This window comes from Xenopus laevis, chromosome 8L, assembly GCF_017654675.1.
Source record: "Xenopus laevis strain J_2021 chromosome 8L, Xenopus_laevis_v10.1, whole genome shotgun sequence".
Taxonomy (NCBI): Eukaryota; Metazoa; Chordata; class Amphibia; order Anura; family Pipidae; genus Xenopus; species Xenopus laevis.
In genome coordinates, this window is record NC_054385.1 from 130,247,127 (window position 1) to 130,272,738 (window position 25,612).

Genomic DNA, 25,612 nt, shown 5'->3' on the forward strand with positions numbered 1-25,612 from the left:
GTCACTGCTCCTCTAACCCAGCCATTACCGTATATACTCGAGTATAAGACGAGTTTTTCAGCCCCCAAAATATGCTGAAAAACTCTACTTCGGCTTATACTCGGGTCAAGCGCAAAAACGGTCGCCGGCATCTAAGAATAGTCGCCGGCGCCTAAGAATAGTCGCCGGTATCCAAGAATAGTCGCCGGCGTCCAAGAGTCTCCAAGAATATTCGCCGGCGTCCAAGAATGGTCGCCGGCATCCAAAAACGAGACGCCGGCACCTCCAATGGGAGCAGAAACCCTCAATTTTTTGATTGAAACTTACCAGAAGCTGCTGCATTTCTCACCCTCGGCTTATACTCGAGTCAATAAGCTTTCCCAGTTTTTGGAGGTAAAATTAGGTACCTCGGCTTATACTCGGGACGGCTTATACTCAAGTATATACGGTAATTGTTGATTGATGAGCATGAACAATATTCAACCTCTGTTCTAGATAAGCACATATAAATATGAACCTCTTTGCTTCCTACTCAAAGTAAAAAATATTTAATTTAACTTGCAATAAATTTGGATCTTAATAGTAATATCTCACCATTGTTCACAGATTTCCAGGTGTCCCAAAGAAGAGGAATGTCATCATAATGTTCTGTGTTCTTTTTGAAGCATAGATCCCATCTATCACTTATTATCTTCAAAAATACAGGTATTCCTGTTAACAGTGAGGGGAATGACCAAAAAATATAAGGATTATTAGGGATATTAGAATCAGAAATTTGTATTAATACCAGAGCATTATAAAAGTGACTAATTTCTCCTATATTATCACACTGAGTTTTGCAAATTATATTATGTAAAAAAAACGATGTGATCATTTGGTAGGTAATGACCTTTAATTTCAACCATGGTTACAGCCAATGAAGTGCTAGATTTATTCATTTCATGTTTTGCCCAAAAAATTCAGTAAACTAAGAAATCTTTTTAGTTAATCTGTAAATACAAGATTCTACAGGCAACAACATGATTATTCTTGCTAGATACATGAAGGAGAAATTAAGAATGAGGGAATAACATGTGTTTGCAAACACTTTCCTTTTTTTTGGGAAATAAAATGTGTTTTTGAAAAACAATAATCCTTTTACATTCTATCTGCAGAGCATTTTATCATATAAACAAACAGTTTTTCTCCCTTTGTCTAGAAATTGCGGTATGACTGCCATAGGCCTTGCATTTATTGAACCAATTTTTTGTTGTTTTCAAAAACCTCTAAAATGAGAATGTTATTGAGAATGGGCCTTCCCACCCTTAAAATCATATAAAATAGAAAACAAATGTGAATGGGTTCATATAAATTAATTTTTTGCGGTTAGGTTCCCTTTAGTTGGTGTCTTTCCTCTTGTCATTTTTATTGAGCTGTTGCTAGTGTCAGAATCAAATTGTTGTGTTTGTTACTCATAATGCAGCATTTTTGTCTCAGAATTTCAGCATCATTTGTGGCTGTGGCGTTAGTTGCTTCTGCCATTAATGAACACAATTGTGCTGACATTTTGATGCAGATCAAGTGAAAGTTGTAACAAGCATTTTCAGAGTGTGCTTAGTGTCACTTCTGGTGCACAAAATCTAGGACGATGTTTTGTTACCTGATCTTATTGAGCAATTGTGACGGTTCAAGAAGGATGAGACAACTCTGTTTCTGAACTCGTAGACAAGTAAAGCCACAATAATAACAAGTATCAGCAAAGCCAAAGTGACTCCTATACCAATTGGTGCATAGCTCCTCTCTAGTAAAAGAAAGTAAATCATATTGTTAGTCAGTTATGGCAGGATAGGTAACCCATAGTTTATTTTAGTTAGAATACAAAGGGGTTTTATTCAATAAAAAGCAGAGAAAACAAACCATCGAATTTAGATATAATACAGTATGTGACAATGAGGTCCAAGTAGAATTGCCACCTGTATGGATTTGACCTGGACAGCCCGGTTGATGTCAATCAGGGGCAGTCAAGATCTCTCCTGATTGACATGGCAATCAGCCAATCCTGCTGCCTCACCCACATGATGTAGCATGTTCCACCCACAATGTCACTGATCTGCCCCTCTGATGTCATCCTCTGCCCAGATCAAAGGTCAGATCAAAGGCCACAAAGGTGGCAACCCTAGGTCCAAGTATTATACCAAAGTCTGAAAATCCTGCTTTTTTTGTACCTATCTTCAGTCACTACAGAGGTAGGAATAACACTACAATAAAGGGGAACAGTTTGGATATGGAGCATAACAAAGTAGTGCAATGGTTATTAATTTATGTGCCAACTGAGATGATAATCACAGCAAAGTTTCAGGACTTTTCACTTTCTCCTTTCAGTTTCTTTTCAGAATGTTCCCTGTAACTTTGTGACTGGCTGACACCGTATGACATTATATAGCTGCTAGGCTGGTTTTATTTAGACAAAAACGTTGAACTGGAATGTGGATGTGTGTGTCTTTTCAACCTACATAACTAGGTTAAATTATGTTTATCTGATAATCCAGCTTCTAATTGCTCTATGCGGATATCGGTTATGCAGCACCATGAACTGAGACCTGCACGGGGCTGGTTCCTCTGCCAACTTTCCTCCACCCCAACCTCTCATTCTTCTCATTATCTGGAAGTGGCATCACTATGTGATAGGGGCTGTGTATTGTGGAGGGGTCATCTTTTATTTTTTCCTGGATCCTACCACCCATTATGTCCAATGTAGGCATGTGAAGTCAGACCACGAAAGGGTCAGGAAATCAGGGCTTTTCTCCATAAAACCTGATAGCTTTGTTGCTATTTGGCGGTTAGCCATGGGTCCCCTAAGTCAGTGCAGGACTGATTTTTTATTTAGTAATTCAAAAGAAAGAAAAAGTTAACCCTTGAAATTGCACCACCCCATCATGGAACCCAATAACTCAGGAAACAAAATTAAAACTTAACTTTTACTAATAGATTAGATAAAATCGTGAGTCCAGGAGAACATTTAAAATAAAGTTAGGAACAGGGAGACGAAGAACCCAAATTAGGTTAAGCGATATATGCAAAGCATAAGATGAGTATTAGGCTGCTACATTAAGTCTATACTGAAACACTACAGTGGTAATGTGGTGGCAATAAAGACAAAAATATCGTAGTCTATAGAAAATGGGTATCCAACCCACCTGCCAAACTTGGCATAAGTTCTCTTATGAGTCTCAATTGGTCCGCCACCCCTTCACCCTAGTTTACACCCTCCCAGTTTCCTGGTACAAATAGACGGGTAAGTACAGTGGCAATTACACAAATCGGTTGCACACAACCTGCCAATCAGGGTCATAGATTAAACTACACATTCCACCATCACTTTCCAGCCTTAATATTTCCACCACCCCTTCACCCTCAGACGCACCCTCCCATTTCCATAGAAGGAGATAGTACAACTGGGTGGTATCAAAAGTTGACCCACTGTTCAATTATTAGAACTGAATTAAAGTATTCTAAGTAGGCTCACATCAAAGTTTGCATTAAATTCTAGCCCAGAAAGAGGCTCCGTCGATCGCCCACCCCTTCAGCCACAGAGCTTCCCTCCCGTTTCAGCTGTGAAGCAGTGGCCTATAAAATTATATGATGGTTCAGTCCCCCTACCTAGCTAATCTAAAATGCACCTGAGGCGCGTTTCACCCGCATATTGTAGGCTTTGTCAAATTTGTGTAATTACACTGTACTTACCCGTCTATTCGTACCAGAAAACTGGGAGGGTGTAAACTAGGGTGAAGGGGTGGCAGACCAATTGAGACTCATAAGAGAACTTATGCCAAGTTTGGCAGGTGGGTTGGATACCCATTTTCTATAGACTACAATATTTTTGTCTTTATTGCCACCACATTACCACTGTAGTGTTTCACTACAGACTTAATGTATCAGCCTAATACTCATCTTATGCTTTGCATATATCACTTAACCGATTTTATCTAATCTATTAGTAAAAGTTAAGTTTTAATTTGTTCCCTGAGTTATCGGGTTCCATGATGGGGTGGTGCAATTTCAAGTGTTAACTTTTTCTTTCTTTTGAATTACTACTTATCTCCTTAACCCTGCACACCATCTACTGTTTCTCTCAACTTAGGGTGGCGCTCCCTTATTTGTGTTTGATTATATTCTGATTTTTTATTTGATGTATTATAAAGGTATCAGTGTTTACATGCTGAGTGCATTACCTGCTTGACCCCATTGCTCTGATGCCTATGGACCAGTTCCTCAACTTATCCTATTGTTAGGCACCCTACCCATTGTAGGCACTCCTGCTGAGATCTACTCTGATTCATTTATATGAACCTTGGCCTCTGCCTGACTTTACTGCTTCACACCATGCCCTCAACTGATTCCTGGTGTTGGACTTTGTACTGCATTAACCGTTGCTATGTTAAACCTCTATTTCAAACATTTAGAAACTATTAAGCAGAAATTGAATGATGATAGAAAAGGATTCAAGAGCAAATTTACCACAGCTAGTCATTTCATTAAACATGTGGTGCACAAACATTGGCATCATTTACGAGCAGATGCCATTCTGGGACCAAACTGTATAAATCCTCCTATTTTTGCTTTCAGAAGAGGTAGGAATTTAGGAGATTTCCTGATCATGGCTGACAATAAATCCCATTATTTGACCTCACACTTCTTTTCTAATCCACAACCTGGAAATTATGAATGTTATAACTGCTCTGTATGTAATAGTATGAAACAGGGGACATCATTTTCTCACCCATGGACCTCACAGAGGTTTGATATCAAATACGGGATCTCTTGCCAAACTACCCATGTAATATATATAATTATTTGCCCATTTGGATTGTATTATGTAAGGAAGACCATACAGTAACTAAAAGATAGATTTCTTAAACACAGGAACGTAATAAAAATTGGGAAAGAAACTACCCCTTTGGAACTACAATGTAATGAACAAAAACACACTATTTCATCTCTATGCATTATGGGCATTGACCAGGTGATGGCTACTAGTGGTGGGTGGATAGAAACACATTACTGCTGAGAAGGGAAGCTGAATGGATTTTTTGCCTGAATACTGTGACTATCATAGGATTTAATGACCAGCATAATTTGTCCTGCTGTGGCCTATAATTGCGCAGCCTCCAGATGCACAATAAGACTGTCATTCTCCTTTGGGTATGTATAACTGCACTCTCAGGTTGAATGAATACATTCTTTTTTTAATAGATTCATATATGTTTATTTTTATTTTCCTATAGATCACTGATGACCATCAATATGGATTCTCCTGATTGCTGTCATAATTTTTGTTCTTTTTACCAGGCCTGTCTAGCCTTTTCATGTCGAAAAATAAATTTTTTTACGTTGACCCTCATTCAACGGGCTTATTAAATTGTTGGTCATTGTAATATGATAATGGGGTTTTGACAGTTGCTCAGGAGTTATATTCTTTTGTACAATAGGCTCTATGTAACCTTCAAGATAGCAATCTTGCTGCTTCAGAAGGCTAGATTGAGGACTGACATGCGCATTAGACACTAGGCGCAGATGTCTTGGAATGCCTTTCATTCCAATCTTTGTCGCATAGAGTACAGGCTGGTCTCCTGGCTTCATAGGAGGAGACAGTGAAGCTTCATTCAGTGCTGACATATTGGAACACATTGCGTTCCAAGTTATACCCCAGAATGCAATTACTGGTTTTCCGGTTCTTCAGGAAATGGCTGTGATGTCAAACGCCTTTTAGTTTCGCTTGCTATAGCGAGACAAACACAAGGACATTTGGTTATAAATATGAAATGTAAATACTATTCGTTCTGCCTTTTTTGTTTAATTTTCTACTTTTTTACCCCTGATGGAGACCTCGTAATTTGTAATGTGAGTGCGCACCTTCTAACCTTCTGTTACTGCAGGTGTATATAAATACACCAGTAAATCCTCAAAGTAATGCTGTTCTGAGTCCTCTATCATAAGAAACACAGCATTTTTTTCCTTCTATTGTGTACTCATGGGCTTCTGTATCAGACTTCCTTCTTTCAGCTTAAACCACCAGGGCTTGGGCTTGAGCATGCTCAGTTTGCTCCTCTCTCAGTGGGGTTGTAGGTGCCATCTTGCAGGCGCAGTTGAAGCCAGATCCAAAGGACAGTCCAGGGCTACTAAAGGGGGGAGACCTGGGCTAATTCCATGAGGCATGAACATTGTGATCATTCTAAGGTGTTTTCCAAATGTTGGTCTAAGCTGTTTTCTTTTTAGGAAATAATGTAGGAAATAAAGTTAAGTATAATGCTCACCCTGTATCTGGATATGTGCCATATTGCTCCTCTTCCTCACACTGCCAGTTGGAGTTTGTACCTCACAGGTATAATTCCCAGAATGCTCCAGCTGAGCTGAGGGGACTCCATGTTGGTTGGATAAACTGAATCCCTGCACATTGCGTCCATTTCTGTAGAAAGCAAACTGTAGCTCTGTAGTCGCTTTACGTGGGCTGAGCTTTGTGTCACATGTTATGGTCAGTACTTTTCCTTGCTTTGAGTGACTTTCAGTTACTTTTGCCACTGGTTTGGAGAATAGCTCTGAAAATAAAGATAATACACATGATATTTTTTACTGTACATTCCATGAGCAAACCCTCTCTTTATGGTTCCATTTACATTGCTATGTTCTTAGTGGTTTCAAATTACGACCCCCTGCGCAAATAGGAGTGGTTATAGAAGTTATTAAGTGAGCTTGTGGTCATCTTGAGACATCTGTGTTACCCCAGTAGTTAATTGTTTTATTATGTTTAAAATGTATATGTTTAATGGCTAAATTTTATCTGCACACTCATGTATACTGAAGCAACAGAGTAAATAAAACCAGTGGAGGAAAGCACAGAGCTTCATTTATTTCTTTCATTGTTTGCAAAGCCAAAACCAGGAAGGAAGAAGCTCCAGCAAATAAACCGCAAACCATTTATTACAGGTAGTGGTTTGTGTAACCACTACCAGGTTGTGTGGAGCTTTAATTCCTTTTTGGTTTTGGTTTTGCTTATTTAGCAGAGTTGCAGCACGGAGGAACCACAAGGAAATAAGACACACACATGTTTGATCACATTGTACAGTCCAACAACACATTTATTTTTCGAACTTTCTGTGGTGTTTATACAAATGGCTTGTAGATGTCACTGTGCTCAAGACTTATACTGTGAATACTTTCTACATGGTGTTAGAGTTGCTTACTGTTGTTTAATGGCTGCATGAGCCTGCTAATAAAGCACTGTTATACTCTTGTAGCGCTATAGTAAACTGCCTCTTATTTAGCAGTTATAGCTACTTTCCTTTGTGGACTCTCACCACAGATGAGCTCTCTTTCTCAGGGGCAAGCCCTCGCAACGAGGTGGAGGAAGGATGTAATGCAACTGTAACTCGGTGCAATAGCACAATGATGGGCGCCAGTAGTTCTTTAACCGTAAACCAAAAGAATATTTATTGAACAATAGAGCATGAAGATGATCAGTACAATTATCCACAATGGAGCATCAAATACCACAGCAGCATTAAAGGAGCTTATACTCACAGCACGCATAGGCTGAATCCCCACAGGCCAGGGAATAACAGCAGAGAGTAGTTGCAACAGGTGTGGGTATTAATATATCTTCAGTACTCAGGAACTCCTGGTTGCTCTTAGGGGAAACCTACCATCCCTAATCTCAACACTTTAGTCCCTCTCTGGGTCAGTATTACCCGGGAATCTTAATCCCACTAATCTCCTCGTAGGAGCCTTGAGCTGCTCAACTAGTTAACCTCTCTATCACTCCTAGAGTGATCTATGAACAAGTATAGCTATCTACTTACTAGGATGCTGGGCTCTAGGGTCAGCACTACCCATTCCCTTCCAGCCTGCTTGGTTGGGCTAAAGTAATGGACCTAGAGCACATGGCTCCTAAACCTTTTATACTCTGGCACAGCGCCACTCAGGTCACCGTGTGAATTGCAAGGGTTACATAAGACAGGAGCACAATACCCCTCCCAACTGTATTTTAGGACCCACTTAGGTATCCAAATAGCTAGGGATGGGCCTGTCAATAAAGTGTAAGGGTGTCTAAGATTTTCACATCCCTACATTCTCCCCCTGGTGAATTCCTTCCGTCCCGGCAAGGAACCTTCAAAGAATCAATACTGAAAATATAGCAGTTAAGGCACATCATGCAAGAAACCTTTTCAAAGAACACATTGCATTACTACACCATTACCTTATAACCTCTTCGGGGTAACTCTCCTGAGTAAACCCAGGTACAATGGCATAACTGAAAGAAAACATATCAATAGCACAGTTTCCTTCATGAACAGGTAAACTTTTATTGGTACACCTATAAAAGAACACAAGTTAGAAATACTGCAGTTCAAACACAATCAGTATTCTAGTCCATCAAACATTCGAACCCACAATCCTTTTTGAAAATGCACTTAGGAGAAATTGGATGAACCTACCAACGGACAGGTATTACCTAAAACAGTCCTTGGGCATAACTCCAACTGAAGTAAAACGAAAAACAATCTTCCCCTGTAGAAAGTTCAGTACCTTGAAGGGACAGGAAAATAGGCAGATAGCTCAAAAAAAATAGCTACAAACAAACTCCCAATGGAGTATCAGCAGATTAAATCATGTGAAGAAATCTTGCCTTGGTATCTTCATAGGGGATGTAGTATTTGGGATGGGGTTTGTCCACCCACTGTCCATCTCCCAAATAGACTTCCAAGTTGAAGTACTTGGTGGGGTTATACTTGCCACAGCTTTTCACGGCATTCTTTAAAATGGTGCGGCCATACCACCATTCCCTTTCTATGGAACGCAGATACTGCCAATCCTTCTCTCTCCTCACTTTGTCAGGATTGGTAAGGCAACTGTGGTGCATCTTTTCTTTGCGGAGAATCTCATCTATGAGCCAATTTTCATAAGATGCCGCCACCTTCTCATACACCCACAGTGGTGCATAGGGCATGAAATATCCCCAAGTTCTATGAACATGAAAATTTATCACCCTCTGTACTCTGGATACAGAGGTGAATACATTGGGGTCTGCCCGTCCTGGCAGCACCCAAAAATCTTTTTCCTCCTCAGGGCCAATGATGGGAGGTGCAGTGAAGCTGGAAGGTCTCTCTATAGAAGGTGTTGGCTCAGACACGGCTTCGGGAGTTTCCTCTTCATATTCTTCCCATCCAGGGGCTCTTTGAGGATGGAGTCATCAGCAACAACAGGAATGATAGCAACCAGTCCTTCCTCCCTCTCTAGGGATATCTTACCCCACTCGTGATGGTACAACTCCGACACGTGAATGCTCTCTCCTGGCTCACTAAGAGTTTGAAACACGGTCACCTTGGGGCACACATTCTTTGTTGGCTCACTAGCCACAGATCGTCGGCTCTGACATCTGACCTGAGCCGGAAGGTCCAATGTGGAAACTCCATCACTGTCCACACTGGCAGAGATCCACTTTTCTAACAGGTCCTCCTCATCCTCCAGGATTGGAGGATCTCGGATGGTTGGTGCAACAGGCGCAATAGTCCCCAACCTGCCAAAAGAAAACTTCCTCCATTCCACATCAGAACTAAGGACTGGAAGTGGTGCAGGAACAGCTAGGGCTGTATAGACAGTCACTGTTAAATCCCCATGAGGTCCCATGCCACTGAGCAATACTTTGCGGGGCAAAGGATCATCTTTGGGGCAAATCGTCACAAGAGGCTCCTGGTCAGTTCCAACATTCTCCTCTGCTGAGGCATGGAACAATTCAGGATTTGAATTCACCTCCCACGAAACATCAGACTCAGCATAGCTAGATATGAACGGCTGAAACATTTCCTCCTCTGAGGATACAAGAGCAGCTTCAGGCCTGCAAGCTGCATCAGGCTCTAACACGTGCCACACCCCTTCTGGAAAGTTCTCTTGGGGTGTGCCAGGGACCCAACAGTCAGGATCCTCAACTGTTAGTAAGGGATCCAAATCTCCCCCTGGTACATCTGAAACTGGGGAAGACACTTTAAGAGGCAAAAGCGCAGGACACGCCAGAATATTTTGTTCACCCTCGGACTTTAGCAAGGGGGTAGTAGGAGTCACATCAGCCGCCCGGCAAGACGGCACTCTTTCGTGACCCGCAGTGGCGATCACAAGTTCCTCTCCCCCTGGTAGAATCAGATCAGTCTGCGAAGCACAATCGCACATGAGCTTAACCTCACTGAGTTTTAAGGCCGGCACTGTTGCAGACACTGAGACAGACTCGGGCATAGACACAAAGTCCATAGCAGGCTCAGGGACCGGTGTAGGGACAGGCTCTGGAGCGGAGTCGGAGACAAGCTTGGGTGCAGCTCCAGATATGGGGCCCGCAGCCGCTGACACCCCGGGGGCACCCTCTATCTCGTTATAGATGAGAATAGTTTTGCCGCTCACCTTGTCCCGTATCCGGTCCACCAAGGGGGATTGATCAGCCCGCTTGAATGGTCCCATCCACAGATGAGCTTCACACTGGAAACAAACACTCTCCGGATCTTCCAAGGCGTCGGGTGCTTCCAAGTCGCACACTCCACAGCCCGGAATCATGGTTCCCCATTCACTTGGGGTAAAGGTTCCTTGGTATATATACTGCCACTCAGCCTCCACCCGGATAGGAACGGAATCAGCTCTCGCTCGAGGGGGCAAAGACTCCATGGGCAACTCTGGAACACCGGGTTCGGAAATCGGCTCCATAACAGAATTCAGGTCCCGGTCTACTAGCTCCGAAGATCCTAGCAGCATGAACGGCAAACAGGATATCCCAGCCAAGCTATCTTTTAAATTAGGACGTCGCGACATCTCCTCAATAACGCCTCTTAGAGGTGAGTGAGCACGCCCCTTATTTCTTCGCGGGCTTTCCGACTTAACCCCTTCTGGGCAGGTCAAGGACACAGGGTGTGGCGCAGCAGAAAATTTCTTAACAGCCACTTTTCCTGTGCGAGGGGGAATAGGTGGCGGTATAGCAAAACAGCTATCCACCAACGAGTCTTTTTCCTGGGCAATATTAGGACATTCCTCAACGGGCAAACTGTCACTACAGTCCTTGACATCATCAGCTAGGAACGGATTAAGCCCAGGGGTAGACACATTAATCTCATAATCATCAGACACTTTAGTACTGCAGCCCTCTTGTTCTCCCGATAAACTCGAGCAGTTGAAAGAGTCAGTTACACAGTCACTAAAAGGAGCTAGCGGAAACCCAAATGGAGGGAGTGTTGGCGGGCTCTGGTACCGACAAGGGCACCCTTCCTTCTGTACTCCCATCGGATAGACTCTAGAAGGCCAGGTGCTTTTCTGGGGCACTGCAGGAACCCAATATAAGAGCCGAACAAATCCCTTCTTGTCTGAGGGTTCTCTAGCTACATAAGCAAACGCATCAAATATAGAATTTCCCATTAGCGATTGATTCACAACGTCTATGGGACATTTCTCAGGTACATCATCGACCATAAATGTGTATTCAGGATCCGCTCCCATATCCAGGGACCAATCCCACATTGCAGCTTCAGATAGGGGAGCCATAATGTTTAATAAGGACAGAACCAAGCAAACAATACACTTCTCACTGGAATCAGTATGGCAGCACTGGGGGAATAAGAACTACAGACTTTCCCCACAGTAAGGTGCCTTTTTCCTACTGGGTCCGCACACGCAGCGCCTGTCACACTAGGCTGCGTGCAGTATAACAATTAATGGTTACAGTTAACCCTTTAGAGCCCCACGTTGGGCGCCAAAATGTAGCGCTATAGTAAACTGCCTCTTATTTAGCAGTTATAGCTACTTTCCTTTGTGGACTCTCACCACAGATGAGCTCTCTTTCTCAGGGGCAAGCCCTCGCAACGAGGTGGAGGAAGGATGTAATGCAACTGTAACTCGGTGCAATAGCACAATGATGGGCGCCAGTAGTTCTTTAACCGTAAACCAAAAGAATATTTATTGAACAATAGAGCATGAAGATGATCAGTACAATTATCCACAATGGAGCATCAAATACCACAGCAGCATTAAAGGAGCTTATACTCACAGCACGCATAGGCTGAATCCCCACAGGCCAGGGAATAACAGCAGAGAGTAGTTGCAACAGGTGTGGGTATTAATATATCTTCAGTACTCAGGAACTCCTGGTTGCTCTTAGGGGAAACCTACCATCCCTAATCTCAACACTTTAGTCCCTCTCTGGGTCAGTATTACCCGGGAATCTTAATCCCACTAATCTCCTCGTAGGAGCCTTGAGCTGCTCAACTAGTTAACCTCTCTATCACTCCTAGAGTGATCTATGAACAAGTATAGCTATCTACTTACTAGGATGCTGGGCTCTAGGGTCAGCACTACCCATTCCCTTCCAGCCTGCTTGGTTGGGCTAAAGTAATGGACCTAGAGCACATGGCTCCTAAACCTTTTATACTCTGGCACAGCGCCACTCAGGTCACCGTGTGAATTGCAAGGGTTACATAAGACAGGAGCACAATACCCCTCCCAACTGTATTTTAGGACCCACTTAGGTATCCAAATAGCTAGGGATGGGCCTGTCAATAAAGTGTAAGGGTGTCTAAGATTTTCACATCCCTACACTCTACTCATCCTCGGCTACCCAAAACATAACAAATTGGCAGCGAGATGTCTCTTCTACCCCTGCAGCAGCCTGCACCTTTTCTCCCAAACCCTGGTGAGCCTACCATACCTTTTACTGCTGGGATCTGTATGTTTGAAAAGTACATTATTGCTGCTGACCAAGGGGAGATTTCTGCTGCTAGAAAGCTTTACTTATTCACTGCCTGGGATCAGAGGGACAGGGTATATCCTATACATTACCATTACCTGATGATACTTATGAAACTGCTCTTACTGCTATAAAGAACTTTTTTGTGCCAAGAATAAATGTGGTTGCTGAAAGATATAAATTCCGCCAACGTGGACAACATAATTCCGAATCCACAGAACAATTTGTAGCAGCTTTGAGAGAGCTGGTTGTTACCTGTGAGTTTGGGAATCTAACAGATAAAATGCTAAGAGACCAAATAGTGGAAAAAACAAACTCACCTCGCATTAGAGGGAGACTGCTCCTAGAGCAGGATTTAACCCTTGCAAAGGCTATTACAGTTGCTAGCCAAATTGAATCAGCAGTGGCAGAGGCCAAAACTCTCAGTCAGGGAACTGCTGGGAATGTACAGACTGTGAATTCAGCACTGTGGCCTAATAATGCACAGTCACAGGCAAAATACAGTGCTAAGGAAAGGGATTCACCTACACTGCAAAACCGTGTAGCAAATATAAATAAAAAATATTGCTTTCACTGTGGGTCAACACAACACACTGCAAATTATGTTACATGTCCTGCAAAAGCTGTACAGTGCCGCAAATGCAAAAAGATAGGACATTTTGCTAAGATCTGCCGATGTTCATGAAGTCACTACTACAAATGTCACAGTATAAGGTGTGGATAACTAGTGACTGTACATTTTAAATCAAACACTGCAAAATGTGACTTTTACATTGTGAATAAGGGAACTGCTATACCTGGAAGGGATCTCTTTGCTGCATTAAACCTACAATTAGTTGATGGTCTCATTAATATAGCACCAGTGCCTGCTACACAGCCAGTGTCTAAAATTTCACCACAAAGCAACACTTCACTGGGTTGTGCAAAGAACTTTGTACACAAAGTTAAGTTGAGACCAGATGTAAAACCAGTACGCCAGAAATTGAGGTGATTGCCCTACTCTATAAGGGAGACTGTCTTATAGGAACTAAAGAAACTGGTAGAGCAAGATGTGATTGAAAAATTAAAATCCTCTGAATGGGTTTCACCAATTGTTGTAACAATGAAGAAAACTGGAGGTATTCGATTTTATAGAAATTTATTTTCTAATCTGGATCTTCAGAGTGCTTATCATCAAGTATTACTGCATGAGGAAAATAGAGACCTCACTGCATATATCACACATGATGGTTTGTTTCGGTTCAAGCATATACCTTATGGACTGGCTTCAGCACTGAGTTGTTTTCAAAGACTGATGTCTTCTATACTCCATGACATACCTGGTGTACAATGCTACTTGGATGAAATAATTGTCTACGCTCCAACTATGGATCTTCATGACAAGTACCTAAAAAATGTTCTGAAATGCATTGATTCTGCAGGACTGAAACTGAACCGTTCCAAATGCCACTTCAGACAAACTCAGCTGTCATTTCTGGGTCATATCATTTCACAAGATGGATTACCGCCTGACCCTGACTGTGTCAACGATGTTACACAAGCACCTACTCCATCTGATTTCCAGACCTTACAAGCTTTCTTAGGTCTTACTTTATGGTATTCTAAGTTTATTCCCAACTATGCTTCAGTTGTGGAACCACTTAGTGCACTACGACGTGGAACGACTGGTGTGGTCAGAGTCTGCTCAACATAGCTTTGAAATAGTAATTGTGAACAGTCCAGCTGCTATAACCTTGATAGACTATTACAGTAAATGGCCTGAAATTGCATTTGTTTCTCGTATAACATCAGCTACAGTAATAACATTTCTGTCTACAGTCTTCAGCAGAGAAGGTAATCCAAAGGAGTTAATATCAGACAACGGACCACAGTTTGTCTCGTCTGAGTTTGTATCCTTTCTGAGAGAGAGGAATATTGTGCATAGGAAAAATTCAGTGTATTACCCACAAGCAAATGGAGAAATCAAGCAATTCAACAAAGTCTAAAAGAAGCACTACAGACAGCAAATCTTACTGGGAAATCTTGGAAAGTATTTACAACAGAGTTCCTACATAACTACAGAGCAACATGCCATGCAACAACCCAAGCATCTCCAGCTGAATTATTATATGGCAGACAGTTGCACACTAAGTTAAATGTTGCAGACATCAATCTTCCACAAAATACTGTGCCTACAAATTTGTCTACTGCTGACATTGTCAAATGTCAACAAACCAAATGGAAGGCTTATACTGACAGAAAATGTGGTGCCAGAGAAGTAAACTTTCAGCCTGCATCTTTACTCAGAATTAAGAAACTAGGAATACTGAAACAAGGACAATCTAAATTTACTACACCACTTGAAGTGAGATGCCAGCGAGGACCATACACATATGAACTGTCTGATGGTCGCATGTGTAATGCAAGTCATCTTGCTCCTGTTAGATATGACTTTAGAGAAGCTCCATTTGATGAAGGACATTTTCCTACTCCTGATGCCAACTGTAATAGACCTGAAGAAAGTGACCCTATAAGGCATACTGAGAGAATCAGAAAACTATCTGCATGGACCGAGGACTATGTGATGTGAATAATGTTTATTATACTTTGCATACTTTCTGTACAGCTTGTGGTGTTAGAGCTGCTTACTGTTGTGTAATGGCTGCATGAGCCTGCTAATAAAGCACTGTTATACTGTACTCATCCTCGGCTACCCAAAACATAACACTTTCTTTCATTGTTTTATTTTTCCAGTGGATCGGTGGAAAGAAATTAGAATACAGTATAATAAAGTCATTTTATCATCAAACAAAACAATGCTGTGAATGTTCAGAATTGCACCATACATATTCAGAATGGAAATGTTTCATATTTTACCTTTTACAGAAATATGTTCTTCACTAGAATAACTATAATATACGACACCGTCCTTCACTTGTCGGGTGCATCTGTACAAACCACTCGTTGTCATATTTGTTGTTCCAACCAGAAAATCAGCATCAGAAGGAGAGGATCCTATAACCTCATTGTCCTTGTACAACACAGCGTCTCTGGCAGAATACCCAGGATACCCTGCACAGGACACATATAATTCATCCCCTTCAAATACAAATGGTGGTACTTTCAGTGTGAGCCAACCTGAAACCAAAAGAAAAATGATTAAAAGTGAAGGATTCTTGTGTAGAACATATGGGAGTCTATATACTGTATATATAATTACAGCAACTCAATTCTTGGGCTGGGCTTCCAAGCTTTTCACCATACCAGAGACCACCCCTTCAGACTAGAAGGAAAGAGGTTTCATTTGAAGCAACGTAGGGGGTTCTTCACAGTCAGGACAGTGAGGTTGGGGAATGCACTGCCGGGTGATGTTGTGATGCTGATTCAGTTAATGACTATAAGAGGGACTTGGATGATTTTTTGGACAGACATAATATCAAAGGCTATTATGATACTAAACTCTATAGTTAGTATAGATATGGGTATATAGAATTTATGTGACAGTAGGGAGGGGTGTGTGTATGGGGCTGGGTTTTCATTTGGAGGGGTTGAACTTGATGGACTTTGTCTTTTTTCAACCCAATTTAACTATGTAACTGTGTAACTATGTAACATGCAAACCCTGCTTTATTATTCAGGGCAAAGCTCTCAGCACTATCCAAAGTGCAAGCCCATCACAAGCTCCTTTTCAAATCGGCTTTACACATTCTCTCCGCTGCTTACAAGCTCTAAACCCTCCATGGTTGAGCTCAAAACCTAATTTTCTGCTTTATGATTTGAGACAAACACTACGTTTAGCTTCTCAACAGCTGTTCAGAGCCCATTGAGCATGAGAATGCTTAAGAAAATCCAAGATGGGGAACTTCTGTGACAACTTTGAAGTCCTGGATCATTACTATAGTATAGATGCTGAACCATTAGGCTGGTTCAATAAGTTAATTATATAAAATATGACATGTCTAGCCATACACATTTTTAGGTTTAGTTCACCTTCAACACATTGAAAGTTATATTGTACATGTAAAGTGTGGGCTGAGACTCTTCCTCTAGAGTGAGGTTCCAATTAAATGATTAGTCCCAATTTCCAACATGCTATGTTTTACCCTTATCGTTGCACTTTTATGTAGCCCTTAGACTATAGTATTTATATGTCCATCAACTTAAATGTCCATATTTCTCCATTGTGCTTAAACTCCATTTGGGTCACTCCCTTTGGTCCCTCTCTCCTAATTCCCTGCCAGATGCCTGTTTACCTCAGAGGTGATAAAGTGCCAGAATGAGGCATGAAATGCATCAGGTGATTGTACACGTCATTGTGAATAGAGGGTACCTGTATGTTGAGTTTAAAAGCTTGAAAAGAAAGTATTTTTTAATTTTTTAACCCATCTTAAAATTGCTTACAGAGTACTTTAATGAAGTATGCTTTTATTATAATTATCTATCTTGCCACAGTTGGGATTAATGATATTTGCACTATATAGTGTTAATTTTAACTTTCCTATCTCCTCCTTGACCATTGGTAGTGCAGTGGCTTGAAAAGCTTCCCTCCCTATACATACAAATTCCACTTTCTTCTTCTACTCCCTCCCCCCCAAAGGGCATGTGAAAAGGCAGCATGGTGGTCTTTTCACATGACATTTTGGGAGTGGTGGAGTCAAAGAAGGCAGGAGATTTGTGTTTTAGGCAACAGAATGGAGAAGGGAGCTTTTCAAACCTCTCCAGTACTACCAATGCTGGCTTTGAAGACTTCTAAGGGGAACGTTGCTTGGTATTTGGTAAAAGGCCTATGATTAACAGCACAGCAGCCAATGAAAGTGAGGATAGAGTTGTTATGCAAATGATCTGACTGCGACCTCAGAGCTGGCCAGAAGCAGGTAGGAGAGAAGCAGCTGCAAGTGGGTCCACCATAAAAATGGAAATATTTTAAAAACGGTATACAATTTTAAATTGCATTATATTTAGAGAATTACATAATGTAATGTAATGATTCACAAGTTCCCCTTTACTCCAGACGAGGCCTTATTGGGGACCTATAAAGAGGCAAAATTATGTTTCATTTTTTAATGCAAGACAGAACTTTATTTGCTTTGCTTTAGTAGCCACCAACTGACACTGCCTAGAGCTGCACAGTCTGTTATCCATATAAACCCCAAAATACTTTAAAGGGCTTGTTCACCTTTTAGCATGATGTAGAGAGTGACATTCTGAGACAATCTGGTTTTCTTTTTTATTTGTGGTTAGTGAGTAATTTAGCTTTTTATGCAGCAGCTCTTCAGTTTGCAATTTCAGGAAATTCCCCTAGCAACCATGCACTCATTTGAATTAGAGACTGGAATATGAATAGGAGAGGCCTGAAGAGAAAGATGAATAGTAGCAATAACAATAAACTTGTAGCTTTACTGAGCATTTGTTTTTGGAAGGGGTCAGTGACCCCCATTTAAAACTGAAAATATGTAAGCTTAGGATTGTGTGCAGTATATTACAAATTAAAGATTTTATTAAACTACTGTATTAGACCCTTTTTTATGTGGTGACTCTCAGCTGCCACTATAGAACCAGTTGTTCCTGACAGCTGCACATGTGCAAGCCCACCTGGCAAATAAAAGGGAAAAGTTGAACTTCGGTGATTTCAAACGTATTCTGTCACGGTCAGCACCCTACACCAGAACAGATGCCAAGCACCCTGGTCTCGGCTCGACTTCACCAGTTAAGTGACCGCCTTTGGCCTCGGGAGGAGCTCTCGGCATACTCAGATGCCACCTGGACTTAACGAGAGGTGCAAGGCATAAGTTCTGGCAGGCAATGGGGCATGACTGTTTACAAGGATACTGGAAGATAGGAAGCCACCAGGAACAGGCAGGCTGGGCCAGCACAAGCAGTTAAAATAGTCAGACAGGCCGGAATCAGGATTAGAGATCGTAGAATAGTCGGAAAGCAGGCAAGGTCAGGATTGGAGAGAACAACGTAGTTTCAGGCAGGCAAGGTCAGGATTGGAGAGGTCAGAGTAGTCAGCAGGCAAGCAAGGGTCAAGACACAGTAGATCAATCAGGAATTACACAAAACAAACACCCAGGAGCAAACTAATTGAACCTAACAACGGGCAATTACCTGAAAGCCAAATTCCCCTTTTAAACATTTGAATTTCGCGCCAATTGTGCGCTGGCGTCATCACGCCAGCGCGACTGCGCCTTTAAATAATGCGCGCGCGCCCTAGAGAAACCGGCAAAGGAAGAAGAAGGCAGCACAGCGGGCGTCCTCGCCGAGGACGTGGTGTGGACCCCGCTACCGCTAGACCACCAGGGTAAGTTCCTTACATATTCCAGTATTTTATCTATTATACCCCCCTCCCCCCAAATTCCTACCAATGATGTCAGACTAACAGGCCTATAGTTTTCAGTCATTAGCAATTCACCATTCCAGGCACAAAAGAATCCAGTAAAGTGAAGCAAATTGGTTTGGCAGTGACAGAGCTAAGCTCTTTGAGTACCCTGGGATGAATGCTGCCCAGTCCTGGACCTTTGCTTCATGTTGGGTCTTAGTCTTTTATAAAACATAATAACTAGAAGTATATATTATAGAAGAAATGTAAACAAAACTTACTGTGAGTAACTTGCAGTCTGACTGGTTCACTTTTATCACTTTCTGCTGTTTGGCACTGATAGCTTCCCCCGTGCTCCTGTTTCGCATGGTCAATTTTAACACTCTTTGCTCCAAGATACAATGGGACGATTTGGTTGTCTCTGTACCAGTAATAGATCTGGTCTCTTGGTTCAGGGGGATCCACGTTGCAGGTGAGAGTTACAGATTCCTTGGTGAATACCGTGGCCCAATTCGGATCAAGGCTCACAAAGGGTTTGATGGAAGATCCTGAAACGGGAAACAAAAAACCTTACAATGACCCTTCCTTTATTATTAAAAACATTTCATGAAATTCCTCTACTTTGAGCCTGAAGGTAGAAACTAACTAACTAATCCTCCCTATCAATCATCCCATGGGCTAAACAGATGGATCCCATAAAAGTGGCACCATACTAACATCACAATGATGTGTTTCCTCTGTCTGACATGGATTCACATCCATTCATCCTTAAAAAGACACATGAAAACCTTCATAAAGGCAATTACATGGCACATCTCCATCTGAACACACTAGGCGATGGACAATCTGTGTGTAAAATTTTAGCTTTAAAACAGTTTGTGCCCAGTTGTTACTGGACATGGTAACAGCTCTATGCTAGATGCATTTACGATGGAAGGAGCATGGGTAACGATTTATAGCTCTACATACTTTACTAGTTGCTAGAAGAATTAATACCTTACCTTCATTTGATGTAATCACTGCTGTAAAAAGAAACAGAAATACTTAACATTACAGGGCTGTAGGGCAATACAATAAATGATATGTTTTCTGGTTTTTTATGAAACTATAAATGAGTCTATATTCCACGTTTCCACTAGAACACTAAAATGTTGCACCTCCCAGTGATTGTATTCAAATACCTGATACCCAGGGCTGGAGATCCCATCAAGAGAAATCTGCACCAGCCTAGGGAATTCTCAATGGGTACCATGGAGCAATCCATTACCTGTTTTTTTCTTTCTTTGCATGGTTGCGCAGTAGAGTGAAAAGCCAAACTTTAACAAAAAAAACCCCCCAGCTTTTTCACTTTATTGCTCATGCATCAGCCCTGGAATAGCAAGCAAAGAAGGATCAGAAGAAAAGGAAATCAGGATCTTCCAGCAAACCCTTTGTGAGCCTTGATCCGAATCGGGTCACTGTATTCACCAAGGAATCTGTAACTCTCACCTGCAAACTGGATCCCCCTGAACCAAGAGATTTTGGCAGAATAACAAAATAATAAGAAATAAAACGTTACTCACAGAGGAAGAAGAAGAGAAATTGCAGAGGTGCCATACTGATTGTACGTGAGATTCTATGTAGGAACACAAACAAAACACGTCCCTATTCCCAGTACAGAACTGTACAACTGTTTCGTTTCCTTATAATCACGTAGGTTAGGGCAATAAAAGGACGATCTCAGGTTACAAAGTACTGATGCGTGAATATTAATTACTTAGAATCCTGTTTACCGACAGTCATGTTGCTGCTGTTATTTCTACAGGAAATACTGTGTTTACATTGGAGATACTGTATAAAAGTAAAAGCATCAGAGAAGCTGCAGCACCTCTTATTGCTGTAACTAATTAACTGCCATGGGAGTCTTCTTAAAGGAACAGTAACACCAAAAAATTTAAGTGTTTTAAAGTAATGAAAATATAATGTACTGTTGCCCTGCACTGGTAAAACTAATGTGTTTGCTTCAGAAGCACTACTATAGTTCATATAAACAAGCTGCTGTGGAGAATGGCAGAAATTGAAAAATGGCTATATGGCACAGGTTAAATGGATAACAGATAACACCATTAGACAGACAGAGCTTATCTGCTATCTGCTGTGTAACCTGAGCCTTTTCTCCTTTGAATGGCTGCCCCCATGGCTACACAGCACTTGTTTATATAAACTATAGTAGTACTTATCTGTTATCTACTGTGTATCCTGTGCTTAAATGGCTGCCCCCATGGCTACACAGCAGCTTGTTTATATAAACTATAGTAGTACTTATCTGTTATCTACTGTGTATCCTGTGCTTGAATGGCTGCCCCCATGGCTACACAGCAGCTTGTTTATATAAACTATAGTAGTACTTATCTGTTATCTACTGTGTATCCTGTGCTTGAATGACTGCCCCCATGGCTACACAGCAGCTTGTTTATATAAACTATAGTAGTACATATCTGTTATCTACTGTGTATCCTGTGCTTGAATGGCTGCCTCCATGGCTACACAGCAGCGTGTTTATATAAACTATAGTAGTACTTATCTGTTATCTACTGTGTATCCTGTGTTTGAATGACTGCCCCCATGGCTACACAGCAGCTTGTTTATATAAACTATAGTAGTACTTATCTGTTATCTACTGTGTATCCTGTGCTTGAATGGCTGCCACCATGGCTACACAGCAGCTTGTTTATATAAACTATAGTAGTACTTATCTGTTATCTACTGTGTATCCTGTGCTTGAATGACTGCCCCCATGGCTACACAGCAGCTTGTTTATATAAACTATAGTTGTACTTATCCGTTATCTACTGTGTATCCTGTGCTTGAATGGCTGCCCCCATGGCTACACAGCAGCTTGTTTATATAAACTATAGTAGTACTTATCTGTTATCTACTGTGTATCCTGTGCTTGAATGACTGCCCCCATGGCTACACAGCAGCTTGTTTATATAAACTATAGTAGTACTTATCTGTTATCTACTGTGTATCCTGTGCTTGAATGACTGCCCCCATGGCTACACAGCAGCTTGTTTATATAAACTATAGTAGTACTTATCTGTTATCTACTGTGTATCCTGTGCTTGAATGGCTGCCCCCATGGCTACACAGCAGCTTGTTTATATAAACTATAGTAGTACTTATCTGTTATCTACCGAGTATCCTGTGCTTGAATGTCTGCCCCCATGGCTACACAGCAGCTTGTTTATATAAACTATAGTAGTACTTATCTGTTACCTACTGTGTATCCTGTGCTTGAATGACTGCCCCCATGGCTACACAGCAGCTTGTTTATATAAACTATAGTAGTACTTATCTGTTATCTACTGAGTATCCTGTGCTTGAATGTCTGCCCCCATGGCTACACAGCAGCTTGTTTATATAAACTATAGTAGTACTTATCTGTTATCTACTGAGTATCCTGTGCTTGAATGTCTGCCCCCATGGCTACAAAGCAGCTTGTTTATATAAACTATAGTAGTACTTATCTGTTATCTACTGTGTATCCTGTGCTTGAATGGCTGTCCCCATGGCTACACAGCGGCTTGTTTATATAAACTATAGTAGTACTTATCTGTTATCTACTGTGTATCCTGTGCTTGAATGGCTGCCCCCATGGCTACACAGCAGCTTATTTATATAAACTATAGTAGTACTTATCTGTTATCTACTGTGTATCCTGTGCTTGAATGGCTGCCTCCATGTCTACAGCAAACAAGAAACGGATCCGCACACACGCTATGATCAGCAGTTGGGGGGACACCCCTCTTTATTATATCACCTCGTGATCAACGTTTCGGGGGGATAAACCTCCCTTCATCAGGATAAGAATACAAATGTGAACAGTCCCTATATTGGTGAAACCCCTCCCCTTCCCAGGGTGGGTTAATTAATCAATTAACAAACAACTGTGAAACTTTCAATATAGCCAGTTACATTACTGTGCAAATATATACTTAATTTATCCAGTTTTACTTTATACAATCAGGTTAAAAAAAAATTTTCATAAGAGATTTTTTATATATATAAGGGAAAAAATTTTTTTAAAAAAAATTTTTTAATTTTTTTTTTTTAAAAAACAGTGATAAATATTTAAACAATTCTCAATACACATAGTAAAACGTGGAAAGTGCATATGTGCTTACTAAATATTACAGGATCAATTACTCACTGTATAAATAATGTTCTATTATGTATTGATACTCTGTTTATTCTCCATGTGCCTCATCTATAAAGGTAAAACAAGAAAAGGGGTAAGAACAAAGGAAAGAGAAAATTGAGAATGAGAAAGAACCACCATCTTTAAAAACATCCATAAAAACATTATAAAAAACATGTTAAACTGTAATTTTCATTGAGGCCCCTTGGATTCAGTGTTGCTAGTTTCCAAATCCAAAAGGCCTCACGTTTCAATAAAGATTTCTTAATATCATTACCTTGTTGCCTTTCCACTACTTCCAAAACCTGCCATCTCAACTGGGACACATTATGTTTGGCCTCAAAGAAGTGCTTTGCCAATAAAGTTTCTTTTTTATATTTTTCTTTGCCCTTTTGTTTCTTTGTCTCCATCTCTTCACTCCCTGTCATATTCTCTGGGTTGAAGTTCCTAATTACACTTTTATGTTCATTTAAACGTATTTTAACAGTCCTCGAGGTCTGTCCCACATATGCCAGCCCACATGGGCACTTCAACAAATACACCACCCCTTCAGTGTCACATGTTGAAAAGGATTTTAATTTGATGTCATATCCCTGACTAGGATGTTTACAAGTCTCCCCCTTTATAATGCCTGTACAATGCCCACACTTATGGCATGGGTAAGTTCCTATAAGGTTGTACAATCGTCTTTTAACCGGTTTCCCCTTAAAATCAGTTCTCACCAGTCCGTCTGATATAGTTTTCCCTCTTTTATAACTGAACAAGGGATGCTCCTTAAACAATTTTCCATAAGTCCTATCCTTTTGCAGTATTGGCCAATGTTGCATAATGACCTTTTTTAAAAAGACTGAGTGGGGACCGTATGTAGTGACACATACAGTATTATGTTTTTTATGTATCTGGTCTTTCGTTTTGAGTAGATCCTTCCTTTTAACTTGTAATACCTCTTCTTTAGCCTCATTTAGTTCTTTCTTTTTATATCCTCGCTCCTCAAATTTATCAACTAGGTCATTAGCTTGTTGTACATAGGCTATATCAGAAGATGTTATTCTCCGTGCCCTTATAAATTGGCTTTTAGGTAGACCTCTGGTGACCCCTGGCTACTCCATGGCTACACAGCAGCTTGTTTATATAAACTATAGTAGTACTTATCTGTTATCTACTGTGTATCCTGTGCTTGAATGGCTGTCCCCATGGCTACACAGCAGCTTGTTTATATAAACTATAGTAGTACTTATCTGTTATCTACTGTGTATCCAGTGCTTGAATGGCTGCCCCCATGGCTACACAGCAGCTTGTTTATATAAACTATAGTAGTACTTATCTGTTATCTACTGTGTATCCTGTGCTTGAATGGCTGCCCCATGGCTACACAGCAGCTTGTTTATATAAACTATAGTAGTACTTATCTGTTATCTACTGTGTATCCTGTGCTTGAATGGCTGCCCCCATGGCTACACAGCAGCTTGTTTATATAAATTATAGTAGTACTTATCTGTTATCTACTGTGTATCCTGTGCTTGAATGGCTGCCCCCATGGCTACACAGCAGCTTGTTTATATAAACTATAGTAGTACTTATCTGTTATCTACTGTGTATCCTGTGCTTGAATGGCTGCCCCCATGGTTACACAGCAACTTGTTTATATAAACTATAGTAGTACTTATCTGTTATCTACTGTGTATTCTGTGCTTGAATGGCTGCCCCATGGTTACACAGCAGCTTGTTTATATAAACTATAGTAGTATTTATCTGTTATCTACTGTGTATCCTGTACTTGAATGGCTGCCCCCATGGCTACACAGCAGCTTGTTTATATAAACTATAGTAGTACTTATCTGTTATCTACTGTGTATCCTGTGCTTGAATGTCTGCCCCCATGGCTACACAGCAGCTTGTTTATATAAACTATAGTAGTACTTATCTGTTATCTACTGTGTATCCTGTACTTGAATGGCTGCCCCCATGGCTACACAGCAGCTTGTTTATATAAACTATAGTAGTACTTATCTGTTATCTACTGTGTATCCTGTGCTTGAATGGCTGCCCCCATGGTTACACAGCAACTTGTTTATATAAACTATAGTAGTACTTATCTGTTATCTACTGTGTATCCTGTGCTTGAATGTCTGCCCCCATGGCTACACAGCAGCTTGTTTATATAAACTATAGTAGTACTTATCTGTTATCTACTGTGTATCCTGTGCTTGAATGGTTGCCCCATGGTTACACAGCAGCTTGTTTATATAAACTATAGTAGTATTTATCTGTTATCTACTGTGTATCCTGTGCTTGAATGGCTGCCCCCATGGTTACACAGCAACTTGTTTATATAAACTATAGTAGTACTTATCTGTTATCTACTGTGTATTCTGTGCTTGAATGGCTGCCCCATGGTTACACAGCA

General features: G+C 41.0%; 2 protein-coding genes across 4 annotated transcripts in view; one reads left to right on the forward strand and one right to left on the reverse strand.

Moving 5' to 3' along the window:
* Positions 1-5,359, forward strand: part of LOC121397249 (Fc receptor-like protein 4) — a 23,903-nt gene extending 18,544 nt beyond the window's left edge. For both annotated transcript variants that reach the window (XR_005963606.1, XM_041573726.1), the window contains one exon: positions 5,244-5,359. Coding sequence is in view for 1 of the 2 variants with exons in the window: in XM_041573726.1 (XP_041429660.1) it covers positions 5,244-5,251 (8 nt within the window). In the remaining variant the exon portion in view is untranslated. The remainder of the gene's footprint in view (positions 1-5,243) is intronic.
* The window catches only part of LOC108699150 (Fc receptor-like protein 5), a 24,363-nt gene extending 3,658 nt beyond the window's left edge, over positions 1-20,705 (reverse strand). Inside the window, exons 1-7 of one of the 2 annotated variants that reach the window (XM_041573712.1) lie at positions 20,588-20,705; positions 20,027-20,044; positions 19,307-19,573; positions 15,584-15,844; positions 6,273-6,554; positions 1,619-1,759; positions 574-690 (exon numbers count right to left, since the gene is read on the reverse strand). In XM_041573712.1, coding sequence (XP_041429646.1) covers positions 574-690; positions 1,619-1,759; positions 6,273-6,554; positions 15,584-15,844; positions 19,307-19,573; positions 20,027-20,044; positions 20,588-20,621 — 1,120 coding nt within the window. In that variant the 5' untranslated portion in view covers positions 20,622-20,705. Of the gene's footprint in view, positions 1-573; positions 691-1,618; positions 1,760-6,272; positions 6,555-15,583; positions 15,845-19,306; positions 19,574-20,026; positions 20,048-20,587 lie in introns of both variants that reach the window. The other variant, XM_018231012.2, reaches the window with a different exon arrangement.
* Between the last annotated feature and the right edge of the window lie 4,907 nt (positions 20,706-25,612).